At 43.0% G+C, this 21,360-nt stretch overlaps 1 protein-coding gene across 9 annotated transcripts in view; it reads right to left on the bottom strand.

The window, feature by feature from the left end:
• The window catches only part of TNRC6B (trinucleotide repeat containing adaptor 6B), a 249,751-nt gene that overhangs the window by 175,847 nt on the left and 52,544 nt on the right, over positions 1-21,360 (bottom strand). For 2 of the 9 annotated variants that reach the window (XM_042947886.1, XM_042947885.1), the window contains exons 1-3: positions 20,483-21,270; positions 12,423-12,497; positions 5,459-5,549 (exon numbers count right to left, since the gene is read on the bottom strand). In XM_042947886.1, the coding sequence (XP_042803820.1) occupies positions 5,459-5,549; positions 12,423-12,497; positions 20,483-20,724 (408 nt within the window). In that variant the 5' untranslated portion in view covers positions 20,725-21,270. Of the gene's footprint in view, positions 1-5,458; positions 5,550-6,610; positions 12,021-12,422; positions 12,498-20,482; positions 21,273-21,360 lie in introns of those variants that run through there. The other 7 variants (XM_042947887.1, XM_042947897.1, XM_042947896.1 and 4 more) reach the window with 5 other exon arrangements.

Genomic DNA, 21,360 nt, shown 5'->3' with positions numbered 1-21,360 from the left:
TTTTTAATGTTTGTTTATTTTTGAGAGAGAGACAGAGACAGAGCATGAGTGAGGGAGGAGCAGAGAGAGAAGGGGACACAGAATCCGAAGCAGGCTCCAGGCTCCCAGCTGTCAGCACAGAGCCCGACCTGGGGCTTGACCTCATGAACGGTGAGATCATGACCTGAGCCCAAGTCGGACGTTTAACCGACTGAACCACCCAGGCCCCCCCTCCCCCATCTCTTTTGTAAAGACATAAAAATATAGGTGCAGTGAAGAGTTGAGCCCCCCCCCCCCTTGTAGCCAGCCTTTCCAAATTCAATCTCCATCCTCCTTCCCCAGATGGAACCCCACTATGAAGCTTGCGTAGGTCTCATTTTTCAGAGGTAAATTTAAGAATTCATGGTTTCTGCCTCCTCTGAGGGCCCCTTAGTTCAGCCATGATCTGTGTACTACTGGCTTTAGGGATCACCAGGGGTGCTTGTGAAAAATATAGATCCCAAGGGGTGCCCGGGTGGCTCAGTCGGTTGAGCATCCGACTTTGGCTCTGGTCATGATCTTGCAGTCAGAGAGTTCGAGCCCCGTGTCGGGCTCTGTGCTGACAGCTCGGAGCCTGGAGCCTGCTTCGGATTCTGTGTCTCCCTGTCTCTCTACCCCTCCCCCACTCATGCTCTGTCTCTCTCACTTTCAAAAATGAATAAATGTTAAAAAAAAAAAAATTAAAAAAAAAAATAGATCCCAGGGTCCCAACTCTTGAGATCCTCTTTCAGTAAGTCCAGTGTGGGGCCTGGTCACCCTCATCTTATTATCACTTTATTATTATTTTTTTCATTTCCATTTTAAAAAGCATGCCAGGTACAAATCAAAACCACAGTGATATAGTATTCCACTAGAATAAAAAATGCATACAATAATAAACTGGTGAGGATATGGACAAATTAGAACCCTCATATATTTCTGGGGGGGAATAGGAAACGGTGAAGCCATTTGGAAAGCAGTTTGGCAGTTCTTCAAAAAATAAAACACAAAGTTACCATACGACCCAGCAATTCCACTCCTGGTTATTCACCCAAGAGAAATGAAAGCCTGTGTCCACACCAAACCTATATGAATTATTCAAATGCGCAAAGCACCTACTCCCTTTGTAGGCCTTCTAGCACACCCAGGTGAACGATCTAAGAAGTTTCTCTGATAGAAGTAATCAGAATCGATTACTCCGCATTTAACTTCTTCAGGATGGAGGACTGAAGTCAGCATGGACTTTGGAGCCAGACCTGGAACCCAATCTAATTTATGTTGTTTGCCAGCTAGGAAAACAAATGGGAAAAATACTTATCCTGCATGGTTTCTTTCCCAGTCTGCTCTTCAAATACCAAAAGCCATAAAATCTTGTTATAATTTGTTAAATAGGATTCAGTCTCAGATGGAGGGATCCTAAACTTAAGCAAGAGACAGTCTAAATCACCTCATTGAACTCTTTGTTGTAAAGCCAATCAATAGATCACTTTATCCTTTGTAGACGAAGACTACATTTATTCATTTGTTACCTCTGAGAACAATAAAGAGAATATTATAACTAAAATGTTGGCTTCCTGATTCAGTAAGTGTTTTTTATTTATGGTAATTAATAAAGACACATGGGCGCTTAAATCCATAGCTATAATTCTTAAACTCGAGAGCGTCTTTTTATTGTTTTTATTATAAAACACTTAACTACACAAAGAAGTACAGAGAAGAAGATCAAAAACCCTCCACTGCTCCGTTTTATGATGATTTTACTATGCTTGCCAGATTTCGCTTAAAAAATAAACATTCCAAGCCTGTAGCTACAGAATTTCTACAACTAGTAAGCCAACACCAACTCGTTTAGAGTATCAACCTAAATTATACTAAATGGAAAGTGAAAAATAGCTGTGGAGCTGAAATTAAAAATTCTAGTCTGTCCTTGGTAAGAAATGCAGTGGAAGATTACATCAGCATTGACTGGGGACTGTCCTAGGAGGGCTGGTTGTTGCCTCCTGGTTCACGTGTCCTTTCATGGTGTCTCCTTCTTCATCTGTGGTCCCTGCCATCCTACTCAGAGAACTCAAGACCCAATGGAAATCAGGCCACAGGCTGGGCCAGGTCAATTAGATTCTCTTCCTTTAGAGAATTTGAGTATCAAGATACAGATATTCTAGTCTTTCCTGTACATCAACACTAGTTGTTATGAGAGCAAATCACAAAAGTAAAATGCACATCTCACCTCCATGCTTTAGAAATCTGTTGCCTGTTTTTGAACCTCCTTAGCCTAAGACAATCTTGACTAATGGTCTCTGTCATTCCCTTCTCTTCACCTGGCACCCAACACTCTAATCACTATGGGGTGGATGAAAGAGGACCTCAAATTTTCTCCCAGTCCTCCCATTGAGAGGTGGAATGCCCCTGAGAGGGCTCCTCGGCTTGAATCTGGGGAGGCCCTGTGACTTGCTTTAATTCAGCACAAGGTAGAGAGAACAGAGCTGTGTGACCTCTGAGTCTGCGGCTTCTGCATGCATGCAGTACTCCCTCTTGGATCCCAGTCGCCATGCTGTGAGAAACCCAAGCCCTGTACGGAGGTCACGTGGAGAGGATCCTTGATGCTCAGGTCAACAGCCTCAAGCCGAACTGCCAGCTGCCAGCCATGTGAGTGAGTCATTTTGGACACTTCTAGCCAGTTGGTCCTCCGGATGACTACAGCCCCGGCCAATACCACTTTGGAGCAGAACTGCCCTATAGAGCTCAGTGAATCACAGATCACGAGAGACGATAAAACACTGCAGTGATTTCCCATATATGTATCTCCTATTATTAATCTTATCTCCGCACCTTTGTCACAATTAATGAGCCAATACTGACACATTAGTATTAGCTAAAATCCATACCTTATTCAGATTTTCTCTTTTCTTACCTAATAATCTTATTCTTTTCCGGGATCTCATCCAGGATATTGCATTACATTTCATCGTCACGTCTCCTTAGGCTCCTTTTGGCTATGATGGTTTCTTAGACATATCTTGTTTTCCCTTGACAGTTCTGAGGGTAGTCTTGGTCAGGTGTTTTGTAGGACATCCCTCTATTGGGATCTGCCTGATGTTTCTCTCAGGATTAGGGTGGGGTAACGGGTTTGGGGGAAGAAGACCACTGAAGTAAGGTGCCATTTCAGCACATCACATCAAAGGTCCATCCTATCTATAACCATGACTTATCCTGTCGATGCAGACCTTGACCACCTGGCCGAGATGCTGCTGGTCAGGCTCCCCACTGTGTGAAGCCACACTTAAGGAAGGGGAAGTTATGTTCCTCGTCCTTGAGGGTGAAGTAATCTACATAAATGAATCAGAATTTTTCTGCCCAGGAGATTGTAATGGTGGTTTTAAACCACTAATTTTTGGTGTGGTTTAATACACAGCAAGATATCTAAAAAACACACTCAAACCTTTTCACTGTCTCCTATTAGACTTCATGAACAGTTACATGTGCTACGTAGGGTTCACTCTACTTAAGTGCCCTTCCTATTCCTATCCACCACTCACCAACCCACAAAAACAAAGAACCTCTTATTTTTCCAACAAAACCCAAGCGCTACCTCCTCTATCATGAAGCTTCCTTCCAGAAGGAATTCATTGCTCTGACCCAGCTGCCAATACCACAGTTAACACCACTATCATCACCCTTATGCTATGGTTAACTCCCTCAACGAGACCAGAGGTTCCCAACATGCAGAGACCCTGCCTTATGTAAGTCTGCATGCCACCTAGGACATCAGCACATACCTGGCATCCCATAAGTGTTTGTGAATTAATTAATTAAGTGACTATAAATGTGTATCATTTTTTATAATACCTCATTTTAAAAGAATAAAAGAGAAAACATAAATAAACAGCTATAGCCCAGGATGTGTCTGTAAATCCACACTAGAACTGGAATTTCCCTAGTAAAGCACAGCTCCACTGTATAATATGGACCGGGCACTAAGAAAACTGATCACTGCATTCAATGAGTCAAAGCCACATATAACAGACAAAATAGTATCTGCTTTCAGATCCGTGTGACAACATGGGCACATAAATACTAAATAAATTAGATCAGATGAGTCTCTTTCTAAGGGAATCAGGCCAATGAAGTACATTTCCTCGCCTTTGGATTTCTTGATATGTCATCAAAGACTTTTTACAGAACATAATTTTCATATTTAACTTCTAAAGTGTGGAACAATAAGACAGATTCATGGGTAACTGTGTTAGCGCTATTCAATTTTCTCTCTTACGTACACAGCAGGGAAATTAAATAAGCCCTGAAGTGGTCCTTGGGAAAAATATAAGAAATAGTCACTGTGCCTCCAAAGGATTCAAGGGCTTCTGAAGTTTTACATTAATAATAACTCTGTCAACTTGTCTTCTTTCAGTATTTACAATAGTGGCTTTTACTAAATCAGCTGAAGTCTCTGCAAGAAAGCGATTAGGTCATACAAAATTGCATTCTAGTGACCAGAGGGAAAAGCCCTCCCACAGAGAGTACCAGGAGCACTGGCAGCAACAGAAAGATTCCCCTCAGGAAGGTCCAGGGCAGCAGATGAAGCGATAGGTGCTGGGCACTGTCCAGGACACAGGGTGAGATACCCTTGGTGTGCCCAGGAAGGACTAGGGACAATTTTGAAAGGAGAGAGACATGAAGGTGATACTGATGGTCCCACGTGACCAGGTAGAGAATGAGTCAGGACATGGAGTCAGACACAGAGGTATACATAAACACATGGTGACATTCAAGCCCTAGTTTGAAAAACCAAACCTAACAAATTATTGTTTAAACATTTATAATAAAAACTGTCTATGGGGCGCCTGGGTGGCTCAGTTGGTTAAGCGTCCCACTTCGGCCAGGTCATGATCTCACAGTGAGTTCGAGCCCTGCATCAGGCTCTACGCTGACAGCTCGGAGCCTGGAGCCTGCTTCAGATTCGGTGTCTCCCTCTCTCTCTGCCCTTCCCCCACTCGTGCTCTGTCTCTGTCTCTCTCTCTCTCTCTCTCTCTCAAAAAATGAATAAACGTTAAAAAAATTTTTAAAAAACTGTCTAAATAATTTAAAAATAACTGTCTAAATAATGTCTCTGTGAGGCAAGAATAAGGGACAGGCTTTTACTTTTTACCTCAAATACTTCTGACTCATTTTAATTTTTAAAATAAGAATATAGAACTTGCACAATAAAATGTTAAAAGATAAAGTGCTACCGTTGTACAAATGAAGCATAAAGTTCTCTGTGAGTTCAGTAAAATTTGTTTTAAATTGCTCATGGGGCATAAGAAAAATGGAGATCAAAAAGAAAAAAAATCTTCTCAACCTTAGGTTAGGTTTGAATCCAAATCAAGCTAATTCCTAAATTCACCTAAAACAAAACACCCGCTCCTCTGCCTCTGTTTTTAATTCCTACTCCAACCGTTTGCATCTTCAGTAGTCCACTGACCTTGGAACTGCTTTCTTCCGACACTTCTCCCTCATTGGTTTGCATTGGAACAGACTCTGTGCAAAACTCTGCAGAAACACACAAATACCGCCTGGAAGAGGTAAGAAGAGAAAAAAAAATAAGGAATTCAGTGAAAAAATCGGTTTTTTCAAAGATTAGATTGAAATTGTATCACCAAGACCATAGATACAGTGAAGTGATGAGCGTAAGTAACACGCGTGCGTGTGCGTGTAAGTACACCCATGCATCTTCGGTAAGAAAGAAAGCCGAGAGGTAAGAGGGAATTTTCACCATCTTACGGTAGGATAGTTAGGAAAGGTTTAAGGCACTGGGGTGTTACACAGTTCTAGATTTCTTTCCTCTTTTTTCTTGACTTTTGGCAGACGTGATAGTGAAAATCTTCAGCAATTCATACAGCACAAATAGTGACCTGTCAGAAAGGACGTCCACCTAAGAAGTGGGCCCGTCTGCACAGCATTATAAGCCGTTGAGATTGTCCAGGTTTCCTGGGTTTATAGTTTACGTTCAATATTCATGGTATATATATTTTAAATTTTTTTAATGTTTATTTATTTTTGAGAGAGAGAGCGTGAGCAGTGGAGGGGCAGACAGAGAAGGAGACACAGAATCCGAAGCAGGTTCCAGGCTCCCAGCTGTCAGCACAGAGCCAGACTGGACTTGAACTCACAAACCGTGAGATCATGATCTAAGCTGAAGTCGGACGTTTAACCGACTGAGCCACCCAGGCGCCCCTCACTGTATTTTATAACTGAAATAAGGGTACACGCTAATGGTTGATCCCACTTTTTTATTTTAAGAGAATTTGCTTAATAAGCTAAATATCAGTTAATTTACTTTTACATGAGAATGGGCTATCCTAGGGCAAGATAATAAAAAGTACTAATTTTTCTCCTAAGAATAAAATGAATCATTGGTTAAAATTTTATGAATTAAAATGTACCAAAAGGAAACTACTAAAAGCATATGTAACATTCAAATTAATTCATTAAATATGTAATTACTGAACAATAATTACTCAAACTGACACAAATCTCCATGTAATACAGGTAACTAATAATTTAAAACCTCTCTAATACTTTAAAAGGTTCATAGCTACAAAATCTAAAAGCTAGAAAGAAGCTTGGCACATACTATCTTTTGTGTGGGCAGAGAATCTCTTGATAAACGCAGCACCTTGGGAGGCAGGTAACGTGGTTCTGGTGTGGGAATCTGTTTCCTCATCTGTTGGGTGGGAGAAGAGCATCAAAAAATCTACTGTGCTCACCTAATGGGGTTTTTGGGGAACCGATGTGTATTTATGGGACACGAAATGAACCGTAAAATTGGTACAGTGGAAGGTCTGCTAATCATCCCCCCTCACTCACTCCAGACGAACTGACGCTGCCCATTCCTTGCAGGAAACACATGCTTCCAGCAAGTGAAACAGGCTTTCTTGAGCTGGTTTTGCCCCTCATCTGTTAATGACAGTTGTGCAGAAACAAACTTGTTCTTTCTGTGAAAATTAAATTAATAGCACCGGAAACACTCAGTAACCTACCTAGAAAGATGTCGTATGCAAATTGCCTCACAAATGTCCTTAAGTGCTCATTCTGCTTTACAGAAATAGACTGTATCTCATAGATGATACATTACAAGCACAGCTGATGAAGAAAAACACCCCAATGATTTCTGTGCCATTTCCATTTTAATGTGCTGGAAAAGAGGAACCCTCCTTCGCTTCTCCCGAGCTTTCCCTCTGGCTCCTCTCTCCACCTTCCACAAGTCCCGTCCCAATGGATCTTTTCTAATGTCAGAAGGAGAAACAAGGCCTGTGAGGTCAGCCCTTCTCTCTTCCTTTTGGAAGCCAGCTGCCCCCAAGGAGCATGCATTTTCCTCTGTGCTAGTTCCCCTAAATGAAGGCCCCTCACAATTGCCTGGGACTAGGTAAGCCTGTTCAGTGCTAGGAACTTCACTTGCCTGTAGATGTAAGCCACATTCCCCACTATAGCTTTATTAGTAATAAATGCCCCACTCTTTTATCTGATTTCTCAATTGATACGGAACTCAGCCAAGGGAAAGAGAGTGCTATTTACTGGGTCTCTCAAAGACCATACTATCTGGTGCATGGGACTAGAGTTTTGGTAAACACACATGAAGGAAAATTGGAGGAGTGAAATAAAATGCATATGGAATTTCTAAGGCTTCTGTTGGGTCAGGACTTTGGGCCTTGGTCTTTAGTGAGAGAGCAATACGCTTTATCCTTGCAGAGGTTGCATCAGGCCACACGAGTTTTTACTGTCAAATACCAGGTTTACACTACTGAGGCTGAATTAGAAGCTTACAAACCACCAGCCACACTGTATTTTGACATTAGTGGTGACTGTAGTTATGGTAACTTTGTCTTCAGGTAAGTGGCTGTTTCTATAGAGACGAGATGGCATACACCAGGCACGTGGGCTTTGCTGGCGGCAGCAAAGAAATGGGCCACAGTCAGTCGTGGTGGTGGTGGCGGGCGGCGGCGACGGTACTGAAAAGCTCATCGAAATGTCAGCCGTGCAAGCGGCCTCAGCCTACATCGGCCACTCTGGCCTAGCAAGCAAATGCCAGCCGTGCTGGCCTCAGCAAAGGGAATAGAGCATTAGCAGGCTCGGGTGGCCTCAAAGTACAGAAGGCTGCTGCCTGACCTTGAATTATGCAGGCACAGCTTTTCCTAAGCAGGCATGGCTGAGGCAAAGATTAGACTTTAGGGAAAAGAGACTTTCTTCATACAGGCCTTTTAGATATTAACGAGGGGAACAATTATTTGCTGTGCATAAGCTGCGAGGCAGCTGAATTTCAAACAGCACACGTGCTATGAAACCAGTGAGGTTCTACGTTTGAATTGTTTGTGCTCGGCTTACACAGGCAATGGAAATGAAGAGGTTTCTCACTATACTCCTAAGAGGCAGGAAGGCAGGGAACTTCTAGAGGGAGGGAGGGAGGGAACTTGGTACCTGGGGCTGCCACTACTATAAATCCCTAAATATTGCAAAAAGAAGGAGATGCTTCAAGGATTAATCTTTAAAGCAGAAGACAGTGTACATTGGTTGGGTTTTTTCCAGACATAGGAAAGGCCCAGTTCCAAATTTCACCTCCTGCTGGCAGAGTTTTCCAAATTGGGTGGAAGTGTCCACGTCATGGATGGCGCACACTGGCGTGGGCTAACTGGATACCTTGGAGAGGCTCAAACAAGAGGACCTCAGCCGTCTTCCCTCCCTCAGTAAGGCAGGTGGAGATCAAAGAACCTTACAGGTTCTTTATCATCCAGTATCGCCTGGGATATTCACTACTTTTGCATACGACATCACTTTCCCATCTTTTCCAGACTTCAAATTGATTCTCAGATCCCTCCCTCGGATGCCACCGTGGCTTTGCTACAGCCTTTAGTAAGACTGAGTACTGCGTTCTGGGAATATAATTTGATCAGGAATTATTGCTCCTGAGCAGGACAGTGCTTTCTTAACTGGGTGGCTGTGGGGACAGTGCTGAAACAATTTTGTTGACCCTTGGGAGTTGATGTTAATTTATATACTGTTCTGATCCCTTTTAGGGTACCTGGGGGCAAAATCTATTTGGCTCATCAATTCTGCCCAAGAGAATACCCGAGAGAAGAGTGGGTGGTAGTGGGGGGCTGTCCTCTTGAAAGTGGGAGCAGGACTGTCTTGAGACCCCCTCTGCCCTAGAGAGGAGGGACACACCTCACAAGGCCTGGATTACTACTTCAGACCAATGCATGAGGAGACAAGAGCCAGCATGGGTTAGGGGAGGAAAACTTGCTGGCTCTCAATGTTTCCTTCCATGTGGGGCAATATCCCTTTACTACTGTTGGCCTTATATCCCTAACGCAGGCTGTCAGGGTGAAGTGACTTGTCCAGTCATTGAGTCTGGAAGGGAGACTGGGCGTGCCCCTCCTCCAGCCCTTTTCCTGTGGGGGGCCTTAGTTTTGCTCCGCTCCTCCCTTCTTCTAGGAGGCAGGTCTATCCCTGATAGTGCTGTTGGGTAAAGAAACCTGTTAAGTTCCAGAGCTGAGTATTAGAAAACCGACTTGCTGTTAGAAACGAGCCAGTTCTATGTCAACTTTATTAGTAATAGAAGTGAAAATTTGACCTCCACCTGCCTTACTCCCTCACCCTCTATGTCTGTGGTTTAGAACTTAGGCAGTGGAGAGAATGTTTTTTATCAGGTCCCTTCAATTCCAACCAATATCTGGAACTTCTCCGCTTCAGAACCTCTCCTCTGCATCAGTCTGATTTTCCCAACTGTCCCATTACCATAACATGAATAGCAGACTTTTACTTCATAAACTTTTCAGCTCTATTTCTAGCTACTCCCCGTGCACCCACTATACCACTTCACTCCAGAAAATCTTCCTATTCTCTGCACACAACTTGCTAACTTAATTTCTATCTATGCAGTCCACACCACATTTGAAAGCCCTTCCCCTCACTGCCAATCAGCCTCTATCCTCCTAGCATCCAGTCCATTTTTATTTCGAAAAATCTTTCCTGATTAACACCATGTATCTGTCTACTTACTATATGTCATATCAACACCTATTTTTCTATTTGTTCTTTCTTAAATTTACTGTGTGTGTGTGTGTGTGTGTGTGCGTGCGTGGTTTTAGAACTATTCTTAATATTTTTAAGGTGTTTCTTGAAAAAGCTTTGGTGACATTCTTGTTTGAAGCCAAGGCTTATAGTCGTGTCTACTTGAGTTTTACTGCCCTTTAGTATATGGTTGAGTTAGGGGTTCCACTTGTGAAGTGACAAAGGGGCCAAGTGTATCAGTGTTACCAGACTGATGAAAAGTCAAGGCAAAGTCCACTTGTGTGAAAAGGTCCTGGAGGGGGCGTACAAGTGGTAGTAAAGTTGTCAAAGATGACGTGACAACATAAGCATTTGATTTCTGCTTCAGCACATGATTCACCTCAGAGCTATCACCAGCTTGCCATCCATGGTAAGTGACCGACAGTCATGACCTGGCAGTGCTTCAGCGCACATGGGACAGGACTTGACAAGTGTTAATGACCAGATATGAGTAAAACCATACATCACACAGCATCTGTGCCAGGTCTTCTCTAAAAGTTGGCAAATATGTTAATGTTTTCAAGGCCCTCCAGGATCCAGCCCTCACCTGTGTCTTCCAGTGTCGTGGGCCAGACCTCTTCTTCCCTTTGTTCCAGCCGTAATGAACTACTTACAGCTTCACGAATATGCCAGATTGTTTCTGGTTTCCATCTTTTTGCTTGTACCGCTCCCTCTGCCTTTGTCTCCCCGGGTACTGCCAGAGAACACCTACTCTCATCACTCAAGACTCAGCTTTTACAAAGTGTTTCCGGATCCACCACCAGGCAGAACTGGTGATTCCTTCCTCAGTGTCCCCAGCGGATCCTGTCTGAAATCTAGTACGTGATCTATAACATGCCACTGACTTTACTTCCTTACATAGATGCCTCCCTTAGTAGACTGTCAACCCTCTAACACCAGATACTGTATCTCATTAATGTCTGTATACACAGTTTGCTTAAAACTGTATACCTGGAATTTAATAGACACTCAATATATTTCTATGTAGGCGTGACTGAATCAACTAAAGTCCTTTTTATTTAAATTGCAATAGATATCAATTCAATAAATATCTACTAGGTCCCTACCACATGCCACCCAGGGCTCAGCTGGAGTGGTGTAGCAGAATGAGCTTTGGCTTTGAAGGAGCAAAATCAGTATTCTTTGTCACTTATTAGCTGTGTAATCTTGGGCACTTAACTTTCTGATCTTCATTATTTTCATCCATAATACTGGTCAGGAGGAGGGGTTGTAAGGATTAAATTAAACACTATACGCATAGCACTCAGCAAGGTATCTAGGAGCAGCCAATAGGCACTGAAAAACCAGTTAGCTCCTTTCCAAGAAATCTCAAAGGGTTTACAGACTAGTAAAGGAGGCAGAGACAAATAAATAACTCTACTGTAAAACCCTGCTTTATTACTGTAATAATAAGAGGCCCTCCTAGAATACAGATGAAAAAGAAATTCTGCCCAGAGGGTCTGGGAGAAGGGGACAGTAGGAAAGATACAGGAAAGAAGAGTGGATAGCTTGTATTTTCCCCTCTTATTCCAAACTCTAACCAAAGAGAAAAGCATTGACCAAGGCACAAAGCCATGAAAGACAACTAAATATTTGGGAAATAGAAAATGGCCTAGTAAGGCTTACAACAGATAGGGGCTCACTAAAAAAGCAGCCAGAAACATTGATTGGAATTAGATTTTGAAGTGGTTTATAGGATGGTATCTGTAGCAACTGGGAGCCATGAGAGCTGTTAAAGCAAAGGAGTGACACAGGTGAATATATCATTTAGAAAGCTGGTTCTGGCAGTAAGGTGGACTACAGACCGGAGTAAGGACAGGCTAGAGGCAGACAAGCTAGGAATATGCTCACAGGAAACTGTGGGATTGCTAAATCCTAATAACAAATTCTAGCTTTATAAAAAGGATGAGGTACCGAATGTCAGTGTCAATCATTTAGATTGATGTGCTTTTTATTTTTTATTTAAAAAAAAAAATTTTTTTTTAACGTTTATTTATTTTTGAGAGGAGACACAGAATCCGAAACAGTCTCCAGGCTCCGAGCTGTCAGCACAGAGCCCGACGCGGGGCTTGAACTCACAGACCGTGAGATCATGACCTGAGCCGAAGTCGGCCGCTCAACCGACTGAGCCACCCAGGTGCCCCTTGATGTGCTTTTTAAAGGGACCTACTGAAGTAGAAATGCAATCAGCTGATGTGATGATGTGGTGGCCACTTTAAAGACCCTCATGGAACAAGCTGGGGAAGGAGTGATAACGTCAAAATGTACTTTTCTTCTTTTTAAGATGAAGACTCTCCCATCTCACTGCCAATACACAGATTTAAATTTTAAAAACTTACCTTCGACAGTATTCTGGGGCAACACAAGCCCGTGAAGATGAGTCTAGACTACATTCAGTGCAAAAAACCAAAACCCTGGAAAGAGAAAAAAATCACAATGAGCTGCGTGCTCACAGCAAGATGGCAGCGCATGGTTCTGAATTCAGGCAGCCCAGCACAAATCCGGGCTCTTCTGTCTACCACCACGGACTGCGGGGCCAGCGGCCTAGCCTCTCAAGCCTCAGCTTCCTCATTCAACACTGAGAATAACAATAGCACTTTCCTCATAGGGTTCTTTGGAAGTTTAAATGGAATACATATAAAACACCTAGCATAGGGCAGGGCACCAACTGCACGCTTAATAAAGGCAAGTGGTTAGGAATGTGAACTGAGGGGCACCTGGGTGGCTCAGTCAGTGGAGCGTGCAACTCTTGATCTTGGGGTTGGGCTCGAGCCCCACATTGGGTATAAAGATTACTTAGAATAAAATTGAGGGGCGCCCGGGTGGCTCAGTCAGTTAAGCATCCAACTCTTGATCTCAGCTCAGGTCTTGATCTCCGGGTCTTGAGTGCAAGCCCCACACTGGGCTCAATGCTGGGCATAGAGCCTACTTAAAAACAAACAAAACAAACACATAAAATCTTTTTTTAAAAATGTGAACTGAAACACTAAAACCTATATTAAACCTCTATCCTTTATTTTACCTTATTTGTTCTATCAGGAAAATGCCAAGTTGCCTTTCCAACTTCTCCATTTGACATGAGGGTGTCTCATAATCACTTCAGATTTAATGCATCCCAAAGAGCACTCTTCACTGCCCTCCCGGACTTCATTCTCCCATCTCCACTGTCTTATCCTCCACCCAGTTGCTTGGGTCAGAACCTCGGGTTCATCCTAGATTTCTTGCCCTATCCCAGCCCTCTCTCAGCTTGTCAGCAACCTGTCACTTCTGATTCACAGTATGTGAATTCTTCTTTCCCACTGCCATCATCATCCCTCACTTGTGGAGGCCTCTTAGCTGGTCTGCTGCCTCTACTCTTGCTCCTCCCCAGTGCGTCCGTTCCCAGTTAATGGCTGGAATGGCCTCTTCAAAATCAAATCAGATCATAGCAAGTTGCTAATAAATGCAAGGAAAATTGTGTTTATTTCATGATGGAATGTCTCTCTCTTTATATATGAAATACATACTCACATGTGAACATACAGATATATGAAATGAAAGCCACTTAATATTAGACATTTAGAGGTTCCAAGGCAGTCCCTTCCTTTTACAATGGCAGAAACAAATACCAGAAGGAGATCCTGCTTAAGGTTGGACTTCTGTGTGTGTGCAAAAGTGGCCAAAACAAGGCCACGCAAGCCCAACAGAAACTCGCCTGTGATTAGAACCCGCACTGCTGTCTGAAAGTCTGTCACTATTTGGAAGTTGTGCCCTTGTCTCATGATCAAGAAACTTAATGTTTCTGTCCGAGAAAGCGCGTTCCATTTCCCAAGGCTGCAGATTATGAGGTACAGCTTTAGTCCCACATCATGCTGCAGTGTTTGAGAGTGTGCTTCAGGGAATCTTGAAAGCACCTTGCTGCCCTCTTATCTGTCATCACTCTCCCTTTGCTTATTTTTTTAACAGTGTTTGAATAAATAAATCCCAGATGGAATTGAGCTGTGGTGAGTATTGGTGATATTTTCATTATTAGCCCTATCCTTCTACTACAGACACTGTTGTCCCAGCAATCTTTCTTTCTAAAAAGCAAATGTGACCTCTGAATAGATCACTGCTCAAATTCAATCAATAACTACCCACTACCCTTAGGGCAAAATTCAAGATCTCTCTAGCCCCATCATATCCTTCATATCCTATTCATGGGAATTGCATGTGGTTCCCCTGCCCACAGCACATGCACTAATGTCTGCTGAGGGCCCTTAGCCTGATTCTCATCCACTCCTCTTGCAAGATCTGCCTCAGGTATTATCTCCTGAAAGTTTTCTGTACCCTCCTTGGCTGCACAAAGTGTCCCTCCCTTAAGACATACAATATAATATCAGTAGTGTCTGAGGGTCTGATTTCCACACTCAACAGGGGCTCCTTGACAACAAAGGCTCTCTGTGGTGACACATCTTTGAATTTGGTATCGAGCAGTTCAATAAACATAAGCTGAACTAAATCCTGACATGTTCCTGATAACTCAGCACGCCAGTGTAGAGCCTGGAGCCTTCCCATTAAACAGCACTGGGGAGAGTTGAAGAAACTGGCTGGAACTTCCCAGATGGGTCTGGCCCTCACGGAGGATAACAGCTATGTAGTTGTGTGTGACCCTCAGCACCTCAGAGATAGATTCGATTCTTTCATTTTTTTTGTCAATTACAGACTATCAAGAGGACAATCCTAATTTTCAGTTCTCTGTTCTGATTAGTTTCTGCACAGGCTAAACATGACTTCTTCTCTAGACTCACCAGGTATCTAAATTCTGTACCAGCTTCACAAAGTAACCCATCATTACATATCTTGTTGCCAGACAAGTTTAGAAGGATACGGTGGCCAGCTCAGTCCTTTGCTTGCTTGGTAGGCGGGCTCAGATGCTTGCTTATGTTCAGAGAGGGAAAAGGAGTTGAAGCACGGGAAGGGCAGGCGAGGAAAACTGGGCAATTTTCAAGAACTCTGGAAACCAGTTTTTGCAGAACAGCTTCCTTACTTTCCCCACAGGGTTGTGAACCTCTGTATCAGATGCACTCGTACTCAAGATAAACATAACATTTGGCTCTGAAATCAACATTTTGAATTACCTAGTTGAAGTCATCTACGGCACTATTTTCCTTCTAAGGTATAAGCAATGGCAAATTCTTTCAAAAGTCATTTTGAAATGTTCAGAACTACACTATAATCCTACCACCGGATCATATATAGCCATCCGTACTATAAACTCTTAACTGAGTCACAAGTAACACTGAAACTATTTGAAGCACTCTGGTTTTCTCGGTCCTCTTGCAGAGCAGCCAAACCGTCTTGAGATTCACACACAGTTGGGAAGATTCCGTGGGCCTTGGACTAGATTACTGCCAGACCTGCTAAACTTCAAGAGCTCCTCCAAGCCCAGTGCCTAACCTTACTCATGAGACGTGATCAGACCTACATCTCTCCTAGGGAATATGCCAAGTTGAAAGACAGACATATCCAATAAATTATATCCACTTTACTGGTATCACCTCTGACATGGCATAGTTTTAATTTTCAAATTTGATTACTCAGGCCGATCCTTTTAAATTTAATTCTCACTTAAAAAAATTCAAGTGATAGGGACAAGTCCCCTCTCCCACTACCCTTACCCAGGACTCACCATTGCTATCAGTTTAATTTCCGGGCATAATTCTGGGATGCAGATTATTATATACAGTTCACTCTGGAGTGAACATGGGTTTGAACTGCGTGGGTCCGTTTCTATGTGAATTTTTAACAGGATAGTACTATAAATGTATTTTCTCTTCCTTATGATTTTCTTAAAAACATTTTCTTTCCTGGGACACCTGGGTGGCCCAGTCAGTTAAGCATCTGACTTCAGCTCAGGTCATGATCTCACGGTTCGTGAGTTCGAGCCCCGCGTCGGGCTCTGTGCTGGCAGCTCGAAGCCTGGAGCCTGCTTCAGATTCTGTGTCTCCCTCACTCTCTGCCCCTCCCCTACTCGTGCTCTATTTCTCTGCCTCAAAAATAAATAAATATTTTCCAAAAATTTAAAAAAACATTTTCTCTACATTACTTTATTGTAAGAATACAGTATGTAATACATAAAACATACAAAACATGTATTAATTGACTACTTATACTATCGGTAAGGCTTCCAGTCACCAGTAGACTATTAGTAGTTATGTTTGACGGGTGAGTCAAAAGTTCTAGGGGGATTTTCAACTGTACAGGGGGTCAGTCCCCGTAACCCCCGTATTGCTCAAGGGTCAGGCCTACTATAAACTTTTAACTGAGTCACAAGTCACACTGAAAACCCTGACTGCCCACGTCATTGGCAACTGGCCTAACTTCAAGCAAGATGTCCCGGAAGAAGCATCTTAAGTGAAGCAGCAGATGTGGGGGTGGAGCAAAACACCAGCAAGGGTGCTGGGAAGGTCTTCCCAGGAGGTGGGCACAGATGCCAGGAGAATCGGGGCAGACAGGAGGGTACCATACGTTCAGCTCTGTAAGTGGGGCACCCAGCCCAAGTGGGCCAGAAGGAACCTATTTAATTAAGTAACACAAATAATAGTATGAAAAGCCCAAGCAGCACAGGTGGAGGTAACTCTGCTGCAGGCAGATGAGTCTATTTAGCTGCCAATACACAAGTGTTAACGATTGTTCCAAGATCTGGAAATGTTACCTGTGCGGTTTCAGGTCACCTCTACCTAAGTTCAGCACTTTGGAAGTTCTGTAAAATATTCTGGTCCGCACATTCCTAAAAACATCCCCTTTAATCCTAAAATCTCTTCTAGCTTTTGCGTTCTCCTCCTCTTTCCTCTTCTAATTAAGTTTCTTTTAAAAGAAGTTTATATCTGTGGTCACAACACCTTTATCTCTCATTTACTTATCAATGGTTGTGATTTGAGATCTTTCCCTATCAATACCGTTACCAAATATAATGGATATTATTCAATTGTTTTGTTTTAACCTCTCTTTCCCATTTAAAAATCAGAATGATCTTTAAGTCTTATCATTTGGGTGTTCCTTTCCTATCTTGATATCAGGATATTGTAGATCCCAGGGCACCTGGCTGGCTCAGTTAGCGGAGCACACAACGCTTGATCTCAAGGCTGTGAGCTCGAGCCCCACGTTGGGTGTAGAGATTACTTAAAAGTAAAATCTTAAAAAAAAGAAAAGAATACTGTAGGTCCAGTCATTGAGCCAGGGGGAAGCCTGTTTTAGTTTCTGGTCTCTTAGCTGTTGTCTGAGTCCTCCTATCTCCCCGGGTTTGCAGCCAGCCCAAGGCCTTTGTCAACGCTGTTGATTTTCAGATGCACAAACAGGGGCAGGGTGGTGCTGGGTGAGTTCCTGCTTCTGTACACGGGGACAAGGGCACAGGGGTTGTGGTGAGGAAACTCAACTCAACTCCTGGCTTCAAGGATTGAGCCTCGTTCTGATCCCCAACTATCATGGATCATGTCTAGTCCCTTTACCCCACAGAAGGGGCCAAATTCATTACTTGTGGCACCGCTTAGACCATTTCTTTGCAGACTCTTGCTGGAGAGTCTTTCTCTGCTTGTCCTTTCATCACTGGCATGTTCCTTGGGAATTCATCCTTCCTTTTCTTTGTATTATACACATACGTCCTTACCTTCTCCCATAGATTTAACTACACTCCACGTCTTGATGACTCCCAAATCGCTCTAGTGCTGACCTTTCGTACGATCTTCAGAGCCTTCTATAAACTGCCCAATGTCAATGCCTTTCATCTCACGTTCCACATGGTCCTTAAAATGCAACACACCTAAGATGAAATAACCCTCCCTCAAACTATGTTCTTCTCCTTCTGCCTCACTTGGGAATACTACCATCCCACTCAAATAAAAAAATCTGGCACCATCATCAGCATCTTGATCTCACCAAACTCTGTCGATTCCAATGCCCGAATATTTCAGGATGTACGTTCTTTCCTATTCCTACTGCCACTGCTTTAATTCTGGCAATTTCTTACTCAATTTATTAGAACTACTTTTTCCGCTGGTTTTCTTAACCTCGAGACCCCCCCCACCTCCTTGCCCCCCGGCATTAGAATCACCTTTATAAAGTGCAATCCCACACAGCCTTTGCAATGTCTCTCATCCATCTTCAAGATAAACCCCAATCTCACTACATGGTATTCAAGGCCTGGTACCTGTTCATCTCTCGGCTTCATCTCACAAAATCACAGTGCTTTCAGTTTTCCTTAAACACCACATGGCTTTATGTGCCGGTGGCTTTGTACCTGCTGTCTCTACTTGGACTGGCTTCCCACTCACAGGGCAAATTTCTTCCCTACCTTCAAGATGCAGGCTTACGGAAACCTTTTCCATGAAGTCTTTCTTGATGCCTCCCTCTTGCCACAGGTGGTCTGGCTGGGTCCCCCCTCTGAGTTAGCGACTGTACTTGGTATATATTTCCACTTGTGCCGCATATACTACTAGGTTGTAAGGTTCCTGAAGGCAGGGTCTAAGTCTTAATTTACTACTGCATTATCATCATTGAAAACAGTGCTAGTGCAAAGGACATTCCAATAAACTCTTATGGAATAAACACAGACATTTTGGGGAAAAAAATAAAGTCAATTCAGTACAATATGCTTAGTCTACTCAAATAAGGCTGCTGCTTATCAGCTTTAACAGTCTATCCAGGGCCACAGTACAGACTCCATGCATGCATGCATTCATTCATTTCCTCAGCAACTGAACCACCTGCCAGGCCTCATGCTCTGTTCTAAGGAACACCGTGGTAAAGTAACGCTAGCCTCTTGGGACAATGTGCTATTTGTGTGGGACCCACAGACTTCCAGGGAGAAGCTGAGAAGGGAATTTGGGGACTGATAGCAGGACACTGGTATAAAGACGTTACATTTATTTTTGTATCTTGTGAGTCAGGGAGGGCTGCCTAAGAAAAACAAACGCAGTATGAAGCCGGGATGCTCACTTTCAGCTACTAATCCAGTTTGGCCAACTAACTAACGCCTTCTAGCTCAGTCCACGATGGCTTGTCAATTCTTTAACAGGAAGGACCCTCTGAAGAACCTAAGCACAAGCACGGACCACTCGCAGGTGGGGGTGGGGACGCAGGGAATGATGACGACTGGCTACTCCAACAGCAGAGGCAGCTACTGAAACAGCAGAGTCAACTCAGCCAGCTTTACTAAATGCTCACTAAGCGCCCAGCGCAATGCTAGCGTATGCAGAGCAAGGGCCTATGGCCAGGTTTTACTGCCATTGTTGGTCACGTAAGAATTAAACAGATTAACATGTTCAGCTTTTGTACCCGATTTATTGATGACCCATGATCAAAGAGCCTTTATGTTTTTTCCATATTGCATATTGATTTTATGTAGGTTTTTTTAATCAAATAGCTATTTCTATTAAGGTTCACAAAATTTTAAATGCATATTGGTTCGCCAATATAACCAGTGAGTTAGGGAAATTTTAATATTTATATTGAAGATGGGAATAATAATATGAATAACCATTAACCAATAACCATTTATGCTGTGTTCATCAATGTACATCATGGACATCTCAAAAAAACTCTCATTTCACAGATGATCCCTGTCCTCAGGTCTTACGCTATTGATAAGGAGAAGAAATTGAGCACGGCAAGCAATTCCACAAGGAGTGAGCACTAAACTGCGTGGCACAGCAGTTAGAAAAGGGCAGAGAAAAACAGTGGGCCACCCAATCCGAGCGGGCTTTGGAGAGAAACTAGCATTCCAACGGAATTGACAGGATTTTAAGCAGTTGCTCTCAAACATTTTAGTCTCAGGATCTCGTCACAATTCTTAAAAATCATTAAGGACCCCAAAGAGCTTTTGTTTATGTAGGTTATAATTGCCAGATTTACCATACTAAGAATTAAAGGCAGAAAAAAATTAAAATACTCATAAATATCCATTTAAAAATATTAGTAATACACCATTACATGTTAACATTTTTTAAATTAAAAATAATATTTTAGAGGATTAAAAATTTGAGAAAAGTGCCACTGTTTCATGTTTTTGCAAATATCTTTAAAGTCTGGTGTAGGAGCCGGCAGCCGTATCCTCCTATCTGCTTTTGCATTCAGATTTTTGCAGTATTGAATGTCATGAAGCCTCTGGAAAACTCCGCTGTGCACTTGTGAGAGAATGGGTTTAAAAGGCATGTATCATGGTAGTATTATTAAAAGAGTTGTGACCTCATGGACCCCCTGCTGAAGGGGTCTGGGTGGGGAAGGGGGAGGATCCTTGGATCACACTTCGAGTAACTACTAACTGTAAAAGAGAAAGAAAATGGTCCAAGGGTATAAGCAGGAAGGAAGTGTGTGGCTGGGGAGCCAGAGCTTCTACATACGCCACGCTTACTCCGAACCTCTTGGCTCCAAACAAGCTCACCTCCTGCACTGTGAACCTGAGAGACAGGAGCAGGAGGGCAAGGTGGGGTTGTGCACGACAGCGACAGTGGGGCCGGGAGCCTCTCCCTCCCTGTCTGCAGTGCTGTGTGTGCTGCAGGCGGGAGAGGCTCCACTTCCCCCGGCGGCAACACTCCCTGGAGGCCACGTCAGGTTTTCCTCTCCGGCGCCCACACTGCGCTCTCCTCGAAGCTGTAAATGGCTCATAAGAAACTGCCTTGCCATGGCTTCCCGAGGCTGTGTTTACTAGCTGCAAAATCATCTCACTGCTGCAGTCTCAGATTCTTCAGACATTTCTTGATCTGGCTGTCTTAAAAAGCAAATTTAACATCAGCCACGTAGCCAGTTTTTCCTTGCCAATAATCCTGTGAGTTTGCGATTCTGTTCCTGTGCATCTCGTGCGCTGTAAAAACAGTTCCTGGAGCGTCATATGTCATGGATCTAGTTGCCATAAACTGAAAACATTTTCTTCATATTTTGTGGCACAAACGAAAAGCATTCCGGATGTGGTTTGCATACAGTCCATCTCTGGCCAAAAAAGAGGTTTAAATATATGGACAGGCAGGGAAAGAGGGGTGGCCATGACCATGGTTAAACCTTTTTACCATCTAAGTCAATGTTTGATAGTATATTTTTAAATTTAAATTTTTGCTGTGATTAATGTTCTAAAATTATCCTGCAGTAGGTACAACTGTTCATTTTATGTAGGAAGCTTTAAGTTATCTAAAAGTATTTTATAGCTGAGAGAAATACATACAAAACAGAAGCTTCTTTTTGATCTCTCAAATAAAAAAAAATAATATGACAAATAGAAACAACCATGAACCTATACAGCTCTTCAGGGTTTTTGTTTGTTTGTTT

This window comes from Panthera leo, chromosome B4 (assembly GCF_018350215.1).
Source record: "Panthera leo isolate Ple1 chromosome B4, P.leo_Ple1_pat1.1, whole genome shotgun sequence".
NCBI lineage: Eukaryota > Metazoa > Chordata > Mammalia > Carnivora > Felidae > Panthera > Panthera leo.
This window is presented reverse-complemented; position numbering and strand designations above follow the sequence as displayed.